General features: G+C 38.5%; 1 protein-coding gene across 3 annotated transcripts in view; it reads left to right on the top strand.

Annotated features, from left to right (window-relative positions):
- The first annotated feature begins 3,906 nt into the window (after window positions 1-3,906).
- Window positions 3,907-17,559, top strand: part of IGF2R (insulin like growth factor 2 receptor) — a 126,876-nt gene continuing 113,223 nt past the window's right edge. For all 3 annotated transcript variants that reach the window (XM_070733800.1, XM_070733799.1, XM_070733801.1), the window contains exons 1-2: window positions 3,907-4,235; window positions 11,070-11,200. In XM_070733800.1, coding sequence (XP_070589901.1) covers window positions 4,078-4,235; window positions 11,070-11,200 — 289 coding nt within the window. In that variant the 5' untranslated portion in view covers window positions 3,907-4,077. The remainder of the gene's footprint in view (window positions 4,236-11,069; window positions 11,201-17,559) is intronic.

Raw genomic sequence — 17,559 nt, forward strand, 5'->3', positions numbered from 1 at the left:
CATGTTAGCTATGCCATTGTTATTCCGATTCTGAATCCTTCCCAGAATCCCACCTAGGTTAAGGTTCATCTTACATCCCCCACACCCACAAGTTCATCACGAGAGCCCATCTGTGTGGAGGGGCTTATCAACTTCCTCTTCTCTTCAGTTGAGGCAGAACAAACGGTGGTCTTGGCTTGGAGAAAGGAATCTTTGGTTGTGTCTAGTAACTTTCCCCTCTGACTACTCACTACCTCTCCCATCCCCCCTTGTGTTGTATCAAGCTGAACTCTCTAACTCCACATGAAGACTTCGGCCTGACACAGTATATAATTCACAATGAATGCTGAAAGGCTTAAAAGATCTGCCGAGCCCTCCCATGGGAATCCGCCCCTGCCAATGAACCCATGATCCAAAACTACACCTATTTTGTGTTGAGGTTTAAACAAAGCTTCTGAAGACTGCCAGAACACTTGATGATTGGAAATTTTACAGATTGTACCAAGGAACATGCAAGAGTTCGTTATAGTTTCAACTGTATTCCAGGAATAGATTAGTTTTAGATTAGATCACCGGTGTTGAACTTTTGGTGTCACGTTACCATCACGTGATGTATCACAATATTTTTTCCCTTTCATGGAGCTGGGCTGGGCTTGGCCTGTGTGTGATGCATTTGGCCCACAGGCCGCCAGTTTGACACCTGGATTAAATTATCATTTCTGTGTTTAATGAACTGAGAGATGCCTTTATTCAAGCCACCACAGATAATTTAGCTGAATACTGTATCTATAGAATACTATAATATCTATAGAAAATTGGAACAGCATGGGTATGAGAAGAGATGTATGGGTATGAGAAGAGATTTTATACCTCTTTCATGCTCATTCCTTTTTTCCCCATTTTGTATGATTTCTGTGATTGAACCTCTGCAGCTTGGAGCTAATAAGCTCTTTTCTTAGTTATAAAATACCACAGCTGTTCCCTTGGTTAATTTGAATTTTAAAGTGCTTTAGGTGCATTTCTTGTAGATTATTTTACAGAAATAAAAGCATTCACAAAACAACAAAAATTTAAAAATATGAATACCATACATAACTGCATTTTGTATTTGTACTGTAATTTAAGGTACTTTGCATTATCTTGCTCTGCTAAACTTTGTTATACAAATCAGCTACGAAGTATCATACATAACAAAATTAAGAATCTTGTAGACTTCTGCCATCTTCTGCATCGGCATCATCTTGCTTTTTGTCAAGAAAAAATAAGAGTTCTTAGAAAGTGGTTGATTAATTAAGGACTCTATAACATTTAAAAAACCCTACTTACTTTGATCTGGAAAAAAATCCCTTTGGTTTTTAAAAAAATTAAAATTGGATTTATTAAATTGGATTTGAGGAGTAACTTTACAATTTAACCCGGAGAAAGGACCTTTATTAATATTTAATAGACTTTGACACAAGTTGGAGAGATCTGAACATACAGCAATGATTTTGGGTTTTTCAAACTGACTCATGATATTTCATGAACGAGGTATTTTGGGGCATTCTACACTGCAGCATATTTAGACAACATTTTGATTTCTTTCTAGGCATAGGGACAGAAATAAGAGCTACTACCAATACAATGGTCAGTTAAAGGGCGCCTGAGACAAGAATATATGTGTTAAATGTCTTAGGTCCATGCCTAGTTCATCCAAAGATGGAAGGAGAGAGGGAGGGGGGGGGGAAAAGCACATTAGGTTTTGTAAGATTCTATTAATTTACAGTAAATGTAGTAGTGATTTATGTGGCATTGACTTCCAAGCCTGATTATTTACATTGAAGGGCTGACACAGTGAACCAACTGCCCAAATGTGTCAGGAATGTTTGGGAAAAAATATAAAAATATGACCTATATGTATGTTTGCGCTTTTGCCCTCCCAGTTATCTAGGCCAAAGGATTTCTTAAGAAGGAATTAAGATTCTGCTGAAATAAATTCCATCTTATGTTGATAGTTTTCAAAATATGTCAAAGATGGAGGGTTTTAAAAAAACTTTCTCATGAGTTTTGTATTGGAGTTTGAAGGACTTCATTGGAAGTTTCAATTTACAAAGAAAGAGGCTCTATTTAAGTACACTTTTGAGGTTTAAGAAGCATTCCAGAATTTGAAATGTTGTCCTTTGGACAATGAATTATCATTTCATTGTGCAAAATGATGGCTTAAACTTTGCACTGAGTACTGTTCTCCCTACTATTTTTGCCTTACACTTTTAATTTCAGCTGCTTTTAACTTGCTGAATGGAAGTGTTTTTAATAAAATGTTTTGAATAAGATAACATGCACATTGCTTTCCAATTATGCTAACTTTTTGGAAGATTCAGTACACCCCCGTTCAATTCCGGATGATTGTTAAGAACCAGTGGTGAAATCCATTTTTTTAAACTACCAGTTCTATGGACATGTCTTGGTGGGCATTGTAGGGGAAAGATACTGCAAAATCTCCATTTCCTCCCTACTCTGGAGCCAGCCAGAGATGGTATTTGCTGGTTCTCCAAACTACTCAAAATTTCTGTTACTGGTTCTCCAGAACCTGTTGGATTTTATCTCTGGTAAGAATCCAGAACAGCATTTTTCATGGATGTATTAAATAGAATAACAGCAGCTGTTGTGTCCTTGGATTTGCATGTTAGCTGAGTTGTTTACAACCTAGTCCAGTCTACTGATCAGAAGTGCTGGTTGCTCTATTTAAACTGGGGCTTTCTGGTAGACCTTTGCTGAAGTTTACTCACTGTAACTAATAAAGAGCTGATGTCAGTCAACCTGCCTCCTGCCTCTTCAGTATTGGGAACCAATATTGGCGATGAAGGTGGGATTCTGAAGGACACTTTTTTCCGAGCAGCTAGCCCAGCCAGGAGCATTGGTGTGTTGTGGCACCAAATTTGAATCTGAACAAAGACTATACAAGCGCTATTGCTAACATGTTGTAAACCACCCTGAGTCTAAGGAGAAGGGCAGCATTAAAAAAATATTCAAACAAACAAACAAATAAACAAACAAATACTACATTCAGTTTTGGTCGCCAGGATACAAAAAGGATGTTGAGACTCTAGAAAAAGTGCACAGAAGAGCAACAAAGATGATTAGGGGACTGGAGGCTAAAACATATGAAGAACAGTTGCAGGAACTGGGCATGGCTAGTTTAACGAAAAGAAAGACCAGAAGAGACATGATAGCAGCGTTCCAATATCTCAGGGGTTGCCACATAGAAGGAGTCAACCTATTCACCAAAGCACCTGAGGGTAGAACAAGAAGCAATGGGTGTAAGCTGAACAAGAGAAGCAACTTAGAACTAAGGAGAAATTTCCTGACAGAACAATTAATCAGTGGAACAACCTGCCTCCAAAAGTTGTGAATGCTCCAACACTGGAAGTTTTAAAGAAGTTGTTGGATAACTATCTGTCTGAAGTAGTGTAGGGTTTCCTGCTTAAGTAGGGGGTTGGACTAGAACAGGAGTAGGCAAAGTTGGCTCTTCTATGACTTGCGGACTACAACTGCCAGAATTCCTGAGCTGGCATGATTGTCTCAGGAATTCTGGGAATTTAAGTCCACATGTCATAGAACAGCTAACTTTGCCTACCCTTGGACTAGAAGACCTCAAAGGTCCCTTCCAACTCTGTTGTTGTTATTTGACTCAATTTAAAGGGACAATAAAGTTATTCTAAGTTAAGTTCTAAGTCTGAGTCTTTCTCATTCCCCGTGTCAAGAGACGGTCGTCTCGCAGCAGCACCAACGATCCCTTCCCAACCGAGATATTTTTCCCCCCTTCTAACCCGCGCCCGGCTGAGGGAGCCCGCGCGCCCATTTCCAGAAGCGCGAGGGAGGCACCCCTCCCTTTGATTGCGCCACCTGCCTCCTCCCCCCCACCTCCGCCCAGCTTCCGTCACCCTCGCCTCACATGATTACCAGCACGTGACAAGCGCCGGGTCGGTCAGGTGACCGGCGCCGCGCGGAGGGAGGGGAGGGCGAGAGGGGATCACGTGACTCTTCCGCCAGTGCGCTTCCTGGCTCGCTCATGTTAGCCGAGTAACCTTCGTGGGAGCTTTTTCCCCTCGGCCTGCTATGGGAGGCGTCGTCGCGTTGGCCGCAGCGTGCGGGGCTGCTGCCCTCCGGCTCCGCTGGCTGCCGGTCCTCTTCTTGCTTCTCCTCCCGGGCCGGAAGGGGCACCTCTCCACTACCTTAGCGGCCCAGGACGCCTTCAGTTACCAGGCTCTGTGCAAGTAAGCGCCCAGCCCTCTCGGAACCTCCGCTCTGTGCTTGGGATACAGCTGCAGCTCCGCGGGACCAATTGGTCGGAAAGGGGTGGTTTGCAAAGGGATTTTGTCCCGGGTGGCGGCCCGGGTTCTGTAGTCGTTTTCTCTTTGGCAGGCAGCCTGGACGTGGGTAACCTTAAATGCGCACTTGCATGGCTTCCTTAAGAGTGCTTTCCCCATGAGTAAATTAAGAGGAACTGCGATCGAAAAAGCGAACCTTTTACAGTAACCGAACAAAGTTGGCGTTTCGGCTAACCAGCATCGTTCACCTTGTTTGTTCACAACTTGGTTTCCCGAAAAGCTTGCTTCATTTCATTTGCTATATTAGAATAGAATAGAATGGAATTCTTTATTGACCAAGTGTGATTGGACCCCCAAGGAATTTGTCTTTGGTACGCTTTGGTACACAAAAACGTTTTATGTACGCTTTCAGTGTACATAAAAGAAAGTATACATTTGTCAACACTTAATGATTGTCACAGGGGTCAAATAAGCAACCAAGAAACAATATTAATAAAAATCTTAAGGATACAAGCAACAAGTTACAGTCATACAGTCATAAATTGGAGGAAATGGGTGATAGGAATGATGAGGAAAAAACTAGTAGTAATAGTCGTGCCAACTTAGTAAATAGTTTCATTCAATAATTATTTGTTTAGCAGAGTGATAGCATTTGGGGGAAAAAACTTCTTGTGTCTAGTTGTTTTGATGTGTGGTGCTCTATAGCGACATTTGAGGGTAGGAGTTGAAACATTTTATGTCCAGGATGGTTTTGGAAGCAGTAATTTTAATGACCGTCACTGAGGAGGTAACAGCTGCTGTTATTTGTTTTAAATTGTGCTGTCTCTTAAACTTTTCGCATACAAAATTCTTAAGTTTAAGTACGTTTGTGTAGTATTTCTCTTGTTAAATACTGTTGCAGAATGCTGTTAATTTCTTTGTTCAGGTTTCCTCTGTAAGCGTATTGACAAACAGCACATAAATGCTTTGTTGCTTGGAGATCAGGGATGTTGAACAGTCTTTAAAAATAGGGGCTGTTATGAACCTAAACAGCCAGAAAAACCTGTTCCTTTCCCGAGTTAGGCAAAAGAAAAGAGATTGAGCTGAAAGAGAATACAGTAGTACCTTTCGCATAAGAGAATGAATTAGCTCTAAAAGCTTTCTGCTGGAATTTCTTGGGATGCGGATGAATGGCCCCTAGTTCAGTGTGTTTTGCTGACTTTATGCAACATGTTCAGTTCTAGTTAGTTTAACCAATTTAATACATGGGTCAGCTGGGTTTTTACAACATGCTAAATAAGCCACGTGATAACCATAAAAAAAAACCACATTATAATTCAGCATGTTATGTGAACGAGGCATATATGTAAGTAGAGGACCATTATTTTTCACCTACCATTATGTTAAGGTGAAAGGTTATTATATAGCTTAAATATTCCATTAAAATGAGCAACAGTTCTTCAGAGTGATAGATAGGAAATTTTGTCAACAATTTTCCTGATGATGCTAAGAATCTATTAGATTCACTCTACTGAGCCACAGTCTTTTTCTGGAAGGCACAATTCCAGACTCTGGTTAGTTTAGGATATAGCTACTTTACATGCTGCATACTAGTACATTCAGCAAAGACATAATCTTAGTATTTGTCACATCTCTCTGCTATTTTGATATGCCATGAAGAATAAGTAAAAGCAATAGCACTTGGAGAATTATGGGAGTTGAAGTCCACAAGTCTTAAAGTTGCCAAGTTTGGGGACCTCTGACTTAGACTTACCAGTATATACCACTTTGTAGTGCTTTTACAGTCCTTTCTAAGCTGTTTAAAGAGTCAGCGTATTGCCCCTAACAATCTGGGTCTTCAGATTAATATTAAATCTCTACTTCCTCAATGGTATAAAGCAATACCAAAGAAATTATGCCTACTGTGTATAGAAAAACACTGGAATGTTGTGCTTGCTTTATTTCATATACTGTATAAGCAAGTATAAATGAAGCACTTAATTTATCATAGTTAAAAACTTATAAAAGCTGCATCACTAATAAATGCAACCTGGACTTTTGGTTTCCTTCATTTCCACTTTCTCTGAATGCAGCATTTAATTGTGAATTTTTTCTCCCCGCAGAGCAATATTTAAGGCACTAACTGCAGCAGACAAATCGCTGTTTCATAAGTGACATAAGACTTTGTATGATTCCTTTCATGACTAAAATGAAATAAATATTTAAATTTTTGACAAAAATACTTGGTACTCCAAGTTCACGTAAACCAACTTTACGTGAGCTGGATTCGCCAACTTTAGAGAATCTACCAACTTTCCAGTGAAGGTATTTCAGCTAATCAGTTATGAACATTAGAAAGTAATTAGCTCATTCTTTTATCACTTCTTTCCATTGGTTCTGAATAGCATATAATCTAAGCAGAATTAAAAACAGCAAAAATCCAAGACAACTGTCTTTCACCACAGTCTGTTCTACAATTATACATTTTTATTAAAGGTTACATTAATATAATGCAAATTAAGCTCATGCAAAATGATATTCTGTTAGCTTTGTATTATTTTGTCACAGTTCATAAGTGTTTCATATGGGGAAAAAGCCTCGTTTTGTTGTTCATTGTTATTAGACATTGACAATGTACAGAGCAATTGTTCAATGTCTTAATTTGTTCATAAAAACAGAGGCCTATTTTCTGACCTGCTCTTAAGTTAGAATTTCCTGATTTTTTCCCTCATTCTATCACTATTTGCTCCACAGTTATATTTGTTACTTATTAATCAAATTAAGATCTGAGTGGTGTGGTGACATAGTGGTAAAGATGCTCACCTCCAATTCAGAAGGTTGAGAGTTCAATCCTAGGTAACAGCAGATCTTTCACTCTCAGGATGCAAAGAGTAAATATCTACAACTAACTCCATGTAGGTGTCAGGAAGGGCATCCAGCCAGTGGAACAATAACTGTATTCAGTTGATCCAAATCTACTCTGAATTTAAGAATTACACAGTTGTAAAAAGAAAAATTAATGATCTATGTTTTGAAATGAAATATACAACTAAGTGAATACTCAGGCAGAGTGACAAAAATATGACAAATGTCAAGTTTAAGTCTTATTTTGATTAAGTATGCCTTAATTGACTGAATAAACAATAAATCTGCAACAAAGTTGTCCCACTTTCAAATCAACTACTTATATATTGTCACCTGACTCTCTTTCGTGTTGTGCTTGAATGTCCCATAATACTATTGATACCTCATTAATAGATTGGCTGCTATTTAGCTCAGCTGCGTTGGAAGACTGTGTAATAACTGAATCAATTATTTAGTTAATTTAATGATTTTTCAAGACATGACTTTAAAATTGTTAATCTTATGATCTCTATTTACATAACATAAATCTAGGGGGGCAATCAATCTTCCTGGTACTATTATCCCCCCAAATAGCAAAATTTCTGCAACCTTCCATAATCAATCAATCGACTGGATTGGCCAAGAAATAAATATACAATCTTGATCAAATCTTGATCATGTCGACTACCTGTAAAAAAAACCCCTCATTTGTCTGACCAAGTCCTTAATTTTTATGGCTAGGTTAATCTTGTCATGCTATAAAAGTAGAACAATAGAGTTACAGAATAAGCTCAGTGAGGACAGTCCATATTTTATAAGGTTAAAGGTTTGTGTACTTTAAGTCATCTTGGTTGAGTGACAGTCACATGATTGGGAACAAAGCTCAGAAAAGCTTTATATACAGTATAGTACACAATAGTTAGCTCCAATGTTTGAATCACTTTTTGTGATTGTGATTCATTTGGTTAACTGTCTAGGCCTGTAGCTGAATCATTTACAGATACTATGGAAAGTTGATGCCTAACCACATAACGTCTTTGGAGAGGGGCGGCATATAAAATCAAATAAACAAACAAACAAACAAACTAACAAATAAATACAATATTAGAGAAATATATTCTGTGAAGAATATAGGCATTTCAAAAAGATTCTTGAAAACACATGTTTAATTGTACAATTTCCTTAGCATTTTAAAAGAAAGGCATGTAATAGTTTCGGTTCTTAGTTAATGATTACAGTTAGGTTTGTTGACACTTTTTTCCAGTGTCATCTGATATTTCTACGTATATACATAGGAGTCAGACATAATTGTAACTTAGGTTAGTAATAAAAGTTTTAAAAAAAATACAAACATTAGTGAAAGGTCTATTCAAGTAATCACAGACAAATGTCTTAAAAATGAAACTTGTGTTTTATGATAGTTGAATGTTTAATCTCTAGTATTGTATTGTCTTTTCCTCTAACATGCTAAGCTAGGATGTCATAAGTTTTCAGGATCTATTTAGTTTTTTCATTAGAATTACTAATATTCACCAAGCATAAAATTTGTGCTCTGAAAAGTAAATGAAGAATTGAAGAAAAAGAGCACAAAACCTGTGCTAAAATTAGTTTTCATTGATGCTTTTGTGCAAATAATTTGTTTCTATTTTTTCCCTTTGAGTTTGCTAGCTGTTTCTATGAAGGTAATAAGGGGATAGATAGTTCTTTCTTAGTCAACCACTTGGAACACTGAGAGCATATGCACCAAGACAAATTCCTTGTGTGTCCACTCACACTTGGCCAATAAAGAATTCTATTCTACTCTATTCTTAAAAATCATTGTTGATTAACTAGAAATTATGTGAAGATTTATATCTCTTTTCCTGATTCTACCCTTGGTGTATGATGTATTGCAATGGCATGGTTTGTACCCAGGGCTGAATCAAAATGCAGTTCATATCTGTATGGCTTTCTTGATATATGTGGACTCAGTTACTCTAGTTTTTAAACCCATTATTAAGTCATGTGGATCCACGTGATGTGGATCAGTCAAATGAAATCACTTTACAGTGGTACCTCGAGATACGAGTTTAATTCGTTCCGGACCTGGGCTCTTAAGTCGAGCAGCTCTTATCTCGAACGACTTTTCCCCATAGGAATTAATGTAAATAATTTTAATTGGTTCCAGCCCTCAAAAAACTCACAAAGTTAGTCTAAATTATGCAGAAAGACATGTTTTTAATGAAGAAATGTACATGTACATATAAATGAATAATGAAGTTTCTTTCACTTAACTTGTAAACTTTCTTAAACTTTTAAATTTACATATGTTCAACTTCTCTGCCACCCAATCCTGTAGGACAGAGGTCCCCAACCCTTTTTGCACCAGGGACCGGCTTTAAGCGATCAAGAGAGGAATGGGTGAATGAATGGACGGAGGGTGGGAAGGAAGGAAGGAAAGAGGGAAGGGACAGGAACAGAGGAAGGAAGCAAGGAAACTTATGAAAGGGGAGAGTAAGAGAGGAATGAGTGAAGGGAGGGAGGGAGGGAAGAAGGTGGGAAGGAGAAAGAAAAGAAGAAATAGAGGAAGGGAAGGTAAAAGAGAGAAAGAAAAAGAGCAAGAAAGAAAGAAAGAAAGAAAGAAAGAAAGAAAGGGGGAAGGGACAGGAACAGAGGAAGGAAGCAAGGAAACTTATGAAAGGGAAGAGTAAGAGAGGAATGAGTGAAGGGAGGGAGGGAGGGAAGAAGGTGGGAAGGGGAAAGAAAAGAAGAAATAGAGGAAGGGAAGGTAAAAGAGAGAAAGAAAAAGAGCAAGAAAGAAAGCTGCAAGCACCCCCCCGAGCCCCCCAGGCCGGCTGCAACCTTTTAAAACACGTGCGCCGCTTCGCAGCTGTCTCCTGAAGCCGAACGCGGAAGTTAGCGTTCGGCTTCAGGAGACAGCTCCTTGGCGCTTGTATCTCGAATTTGGGCTTGTAAGTAGAACAAAAATATCTCTCCCCTCCCAGCTCTTATCTCGAGTTGCTCTTAAGTAGAGCAGCTCTTATGTCGGGGTTCCACTGTACTTGGTTCCTCTGCTTTAAATTTAAATTTTGTCTGATTTGCACTTCATAACTGAGATGCTTTTTTAGTAATAGATCAATGAAAAGTGTAAATGAATTCTTACTTTTGTTTTCATTGATTCAAAACTTGAAATGTGTATTTTTTAAAAATAATCACTTTTACCAAATTGTATTTCCTTTATTAAGTCTTCAATTTCAGGAATGCCTTTGATGGCATTCTCAGTTCTTTAAAATTGTTTATATTTTAAAACTTTGCAGTACTAAAAAGTTTTATTTAATATTTCTTGGCAATTTATAGAGTTTTAAGTATTTGTTTTGCAGATTATCTAATTCAAATACTACAACTTCTTCCAATCCTATCACTCCTAGTTTGGAAGAACTATTTATGCAAATTCAAGAATCTTAAATGTCTTCTGGTAAAACAATAGAAAATTGCTGTAAACCCTATGAAGTTAGTTTTGTATGACTATAAAATCAAAATAAAATATTTTACCTTGTATATATGACACTTCAGAATGTTTAAGCCTCAAGCTATCAAGCGCAATGACTTTGGAGGAATTAGATTCAAAACATAGTTTTCCACACATCTCCTTTTTGTTTTTATCATTAGGATGATTATAAATAATAAAATTATTTCATCAATACTTTTAAAATGTACATAGATTTTATATTAATTAATTAATTAGTTGTTTGCCACCCAGAGTCTGGAAGGAGGTGGGCGGTTTATAAATCGAATTTTAAAAAAATTAAAACACTAACATAATTAATACATAAGCATGGTATTAACAATGAGCAAGTCAGTGTGGATGAAAAAAATGGATGGATGAAGTTATATTTGAGCACAGTAGTTTGGATTAAAACAGTTATTTGTGGAGTTTGTTAAAACATAGCAATAATACTTTCTCTCCTTTCCCCCCAGTTATACATGGGAAGCTGTTGATCCTGATAAAGTGCATTATAAAATAAATCCCTGTGGTAGTGCAGGAGATTGTGGGGGATCCAGTGCCATTTGTGCCCATGACCTAAAACGAAAATTATCTTTCTCCGTAGGTAAGTCAAAAGGCTTTTCTGCTCCATGGATTAAAAACATCAAATGCCATCTGTTCTGTTTTTTTCTTTAAATAAATATTAATGCTGAAATCTTGTTGTTTTAAATCAGTTTAAATTTTATACAGAAGGTATCTATTTGAATACCCTTCACAATTTCTTTCGGGTTAAGTTACATGACAGGAAATACCCGTAAAAAGGAGTAAGAAATAGTGAACAAAGAAATGAAAGGCATGATACGAGAAAAGGAAAGGGCTGCAGGCCTTTATGACCACAATTAGAATTGGAATTTCGGTTGTTGAATGAAACGATTGTTAAGCAAGACGCCTATGGAACCACTACATTCAACTATCACAATTCTGGCACTCCTTTTTGCAGTTGTGAATAAAGCAGCAACCCACCTTCTAGCAGGCTTTTTCTTTTTTTTTTGAGAGTGAAAAGCTGCCTCCTGGAAGATTTGAGTTCCTCATAGAATTGAAACCTTCCATGCTTGCAGCCCTATGAGAGTGAAAAGGCTGTGGGCCAGAGTGTTTGAGTTCCACATGGAGCTGAAATCCATCAGCAAGCTGCTCTTCCCGTCAGACTTCAGAGATGAGATGGAATCCTTTTGGCAAATGACAACAACTTTCAAATTTCCTTGCTGTCTGTTGTGTTTAGCTGTGGCCCAGCTCCTGTCCCAAGGAATGTGAGGTGGATGTGGGGGAGACATCCACATGCCGCAGGCCTGTTTTGCTCCCAGTAGAATCTGCCGACGAAGTCTCCTCTGACCAAGGAAGCGTGAGTGACAGGGCAGAGGGAAGTTGGGCAGACAGACCAGGAGGAGATCAATAATCTGTATCATCCCTGGATTATGAACAAGAATTAATGACATATTCACGCATGCGTAGAGTGATGCATAGGAGACAACAACTGAAGGATTATTACAAGAGAAAATGAGGCCACCTGTGGTTGGGTGGGGCTGCTGTAATTAGTGCTACAGATAAAAGTGCAGCCTGGTGTTTTAGCCTCATGGCAGTTTATCTGATTCATTGTTTCGTCAAGATCGTGGTTTTTGCTGTTCAGGATTGTGTGTGTGGACTCTCTGGACTTTAGAATTGGACTCAATTTCCCAGTTATTGGGTGAGCTGTTGGATTGCATTTAACCTGTGCCTTGTGTGTACCATAAAATCCCTTTGACATTTAAAAAGGGTGCTGTTTCTGTTTTTCTGTTTATAAAAATTTTTGGGTTTTCCTTTTATCGTGTGTTGTGTGTCTTCCTGGACTAATTACCCTGTAATTACGGGCGGTTGAGACACGCCAGCAGAGCACTGTCTTTCCTATTGATTTTCTGGGGGCATTGGCAGAGAAGATTGCAAATGGTGACCATACGAACATGTGGCGGTGGGGAACTTGTTGTGAGTGCAAAGTGATTGCCAAACGCCCTGACTGGAGGGGGGCGGGGGTGTACAATATTTTGTGACTGTCAGATGTGCTATATGGGAGGTAAAGCATTTTTCCTGAGGACTACCTGAACATATAGTTTATACCAGTTTCATTAATGATACCCCCATTTTCCTTTTTCTTTGCCAACTGTCCTTGCTTGATTGATAAATGCTTTAAACGAGTCATGATATACCCTTGCTTTATTTCCTACTCAGTGATAAATCATACATGAAGTATTAAATTTATTTTCACTGTAGAGTGCTCTACTGCATTCAGTAACCAACTGCAAAATTTTGATTTCTGCAAAATATTCTTTTACTCAAGACTTTTCACTTAACAGTCATATCTCAGCACTTGCTGCTTCAAAACTTGTTGAATTAGATTCAATTCTTAAGCACTCTTGAGAGGTAATAAAGTAATTGCCTTGAATTTTTTTCTTTGACTTTTGCTAACTTTCCCTTTGTACAAGGAAACACAAGGTTCTTATAATCATTACACATTTTCTCTCTGTTATATTGTCGTATCTGCAGCGCAAACATTTGTCAACATCCTCAAGCCATTTTATGACATTTTTTGCAACTATTTTTGGATTTATATTTGTTACAAATGTAATATTTGACATCTTGCTCTTATTTCTAAAGTTTCTAAAATGCTGCTGTTTCATCATAATTAATTTCATTACGGTATATTTATTTCAGTTAAGTTTCATTCTGCTAGAGACTTCATCTTCAATCACTTTCACAATAATACATTGACTTCAGTGAAAATCATTTTGCATTCTCTGTACCTTTTTAATATTTACAATTCCTTGTTTCATTCAATTACTTTCTTGACATCTGTTTTTTCTATCTATATACATCCTAATTTTTTGCCACAGTAATTTTCATTGTTGCATTATTCCAGAGACATCCTTTACTATTCTACTCATTATTGTTCCATATTTCTGTAGCACTTAGTAATTTCTTTTTGTTCCAAGCACCTATTATGTTCATTGTTTTATAACCGTTTATGTTCTGTTTGCATAATCCTTTTACTTTCTCTCTAGTTGTTTCACTTCTCCCATAGCCAGTCTTGCCAAAGATTGACTCTTGATATTGCCAAATAATGGCCTTTTTCACATTCAGAACTGTTCTAGTTTTTTTTAAGCTTTTCTTAGTTCCGTATGTCTCTAGATTTGTATTTATTCCTTTGCCATGTGAACATATGTGCTTAAGCCTTGTATTCCAAACAAAACTTTTTCAATTCAAATACCTGTCACCCTTTTTTTCACCGAATCTCTTATCTATTCATTTTTAATGAACTATAAGTTCTCTTGTCTCTCATCCACTCAAGTCACCCAGTGGAATAACTTCCCCCTGGGATTTAATATATTTAGAATTTGAATATTTTTCAAAACTCACATTTGGTCCTTCTCTTTTTATTCCATTGCAGATATTGATACGTTCAATTATGGTAATTCACAAAACTGGAGCTTTTCATTCATTTCCCTTTCTCTTACTTTATAGATATGCAATATTTTTTTTCTTTTATTTCACTTATGGAATCATGGTCTTTGCCACTGACTCCCATTATATTTCAAATTTCTTTTTGTGTGTGCCATGATCATCACCTTATGAGATCATAAATAATTGACATGTGCAGCTCATCATGATTTAATTTAAATTTAGATTTCCAAATAATCTTTTTAATACGTTAGGGAAAGTATAATCTGTGTTGCCTGTCTTAGTAATACTTATGCCATCCACAGCAATCTCTCTTAATGATAAGAACACCCTAAACTCCTGTGCTTTATTATATGCAAGTTATGATTTATAGTTTAGAAATTGCCTTGTAAGCTAGGACCCTGTGGCTTTTATTCCATCAACTTGGAAGTATGTGAAGTGTACCGACATATGATTAAAATGCAACCTGAGCTATCTTAGTAGGCTACACTTCTCCATAACTCCAGGTAAAGTCTACAAATATAGTGATGCCAGATGTATCTAGAGTTTCAGGTTAAGAAAAGCTGTAATAGATTTCAGAGGTTAATTTCTAGGTTTGCCAGAAAGATACAATTTCTTTATAGTACATTAATTGGATTCAAATAGGAGTAGGCAGGATATGTAAATAGTCTGTCCCAGTCTTTGTGTGATTCTGCAGTGGTCTTGATTACTTGTTTTATTAGAGAATCTTATCTGAATTGGCAATATTTTCTGCTACTATCTCTATCCCCATGATCTGTTTAACCCAGGGATTTGGATAAGTTATTTTCCTTTCTTCTTCAGAATCAGCAGGAGAAAGTGATATAATATGACTTAGACTGCTTAGCAGTTTAATAAATCTTAATTTCCACCATAATCTCATTAAGTGGATTTCTGCTATCCATTCTTTAAAATGATTATACCACCTTGGTAGGGCCACCCTTGGAATACTGCATTCAGTTTTGATTGCCATGATGCAAAAAGGATGCTGAGACTCTAGAAAAAGTGCAGAGAAGAGCAACAAAGAGGATTAAGGGATTGGAGGCTAAAACATATGAAGAACGGTTGCAGGAACTGGGTATTTCATTTGTCTGAAGTAGTGTAGGGTTTCCTACCTAAGCAGGAGGTTGGACTAGAAGACCTCCAAGGTCCCTTCCAACTCTTGTTGTTGTTGTTGTTGTCAATACAACACAGCAAATGAGATCACTATGCTGGATTTTGTATTATTATTATTATTGTTGTTGTTGTTGTTGTTGTTGTTGTTGTTATTATTATTATTATTATTATTATTATTATTATTATTATGTTGGTGCTAAGTAAAGACAAGATTTTTTGTCTGTGTGTGTGCATGCACTCCTGAGTTAGTGTTAATTCCTGGCAACTGCCCAGATTAATCTGTGTAATTTCCTTGAAAAGAGTTTTTTTTCCTTTGTAGGTGATTTGCCATTGCCTCCTTTCTAACACAGAGAGAAAGTAACTGACCCAAGGCAGGAGTAGAATGCATAGTGTCCTAGTTTCTAGCCTGGTGGGTTCACCACTACAGCACATTGGATTACTTTGAATAAGAAATAGCTAAAAACACTAGGTTTGTGCGAAAGAAAGCCAGCAGGACAAGAAGGAATGCTTTATAATAAAATTATATATAAATAAATACTTGAATGAGATACATACACTCAATTTTTTTCTTTAATCAGTCAAGTAAAAATACAAGAGGTGACTCTGCATCTGAATCCCATAGGGTTATTTGTTTTGGTATGAGGTGGATGATGTTCTGAAAAGAGCTTGGAATTTGAAGCTGGATCTCTATAGCAGTGTTTCCCAACCTTGGCAACTTGAAGATATTTGGACTTCAACTCCCAGAATTCCCCAGCCAGCAAATGCTGGCTGGGGAATTCTGGGAGTTGAAGTCCAGATATCTTCAAGTTGCCAAGGTTGGGAAACACTGCTCTATAGCAATGACTAGTACATTCTCCGTACTGAAGGAGCGGGTCCAGCAGTCACATGGGTTGCTCACGTCCAATCCGGTGGAACTGAGCCTAGTGTTAAAAAAGCTTGCCGGATCCGCCCCTTCCCCAGAATTCGCTCAGTTCGCATATCCTGCGGTTGTATTGTGATAGCTCGTTCAACATTCTAACACCTTCCCTTCGATCTTTTCCTTCAAAAGTAGTAAGATTTGTTTTACCATTATTATTTACTTGCACTAATAGCGCCAGCCGTTTGCGGCTCGGCTTTTTTACTTTGGAGAAGTTGCGGTTTCGTTTTCCCCCGGCGGTTTTGCCGTGTACGATCCCCGCGGCCGCTTGTGGATTCTTTTAATCCTTTGGCCTGGAGGTTCTGGTGCAAGTATTAATTTATTGATTTATTGATTCTTTATTGTATATATATATTAAAGGGCTTAAGAAATACCTCCTGCGGAGTGAGACGGCTTTCTAGTCTCCTGGACTTAGTCGATCGCTTCCCCTTTAAGACATATTCGGAGCGATTTTTCGGCGCGAAGGCCTTCGCGCCCTTTTTAAATTAGGCCTCTCGTGTTGGCCTCCTGCCAGCCGCGTAGGCCTCAGTCCACCGCGTGGATCCCGGAGCGGGCCTTGGGACGCCCAGGCTAAATTCTCCACCGGCTAAGCCTCCAACCAGAGTGCCTTGGTTTACTTAATTGAAAAGTTTAGGGAGGCTGGCCCCGCTGGATTTGGGGACACGAACTCTGGGTTTGCCCAGATTGTCCTCACGTCTCAGCAGCTTCGAGGCCTCGAAGCAGGATCCATTCCTCTTGGGAAGTCCTTGAAATTCTTCTCCTTATTTATTCAGTTATTGGCTCAGCCTTGTCTTCTGTTAATTGTCAGACTATGGCTACTTTTCCCAAGAGAGGCACAACTAAAGGTCCCAGAGAGGTCAGGCCTACAGGCGATGAGATTACTAGTATCCCCCAGGCCTCTTCCTCCTCTTCTCCAGGGGCCCGCCCCTCGACCAAGGTCACCAGGGCCGAGAAGAGAAGGGACCTAGCCCTGCAAAGAATCCATGACAAATCAGCAAAACGTTTAAAGGTGCAGGCCCAAGTACTCAGTAGTCAAGACCCCCCAGAGGCTTCTAGTCTACCTCCTTCTGGGGTCCCTGTGTTATCTCTGGATGAGCCTAACCTAGACAGACCCCAACCTAACCTATGGGGCATAGGTCCAGAGGAACCAGATAATATTGAAGATTCCCCCCAGCCAGGATCCTCCCAGGCCTTTAGGGATTCTTCTGCCATTCCTGCTGATATTTCTAGTTTACCTCCTGAGTTCCAATCTATTTTTGCTGTGTTGTCTAAGGCCATTGATGCCAAACTCTCTTCCATCAATGAGCTTCCCTTACCTCCTCCTCCTTCTCGTCCCTCCCGCCCCTTGGGTTCTTCCCCAGCGGTTAGAGCTCCTATTCAGGATGACTCAGATTCCTCTCAGGACGAATATGAGGATATGGAGGATGATGAGGACCCTTTTCAAGGCC

The sequence above is a fragment of the Erythrolamprus reginae genome, chromosome 1 (assembly GCF_031021105.1).
Source record: "Erythrolamprus reginae isolate rEryReg1 chromosome 1, rEryReg1.hap1, whole genome shotgun sequence".
Classification (NCBI taxonomy): Eukaryota; Metazoa; Chordata; class Lepidosauria; order Squamata; family Dipsadidae; genus Erythrolamprus; species Erythrolamprus reginae.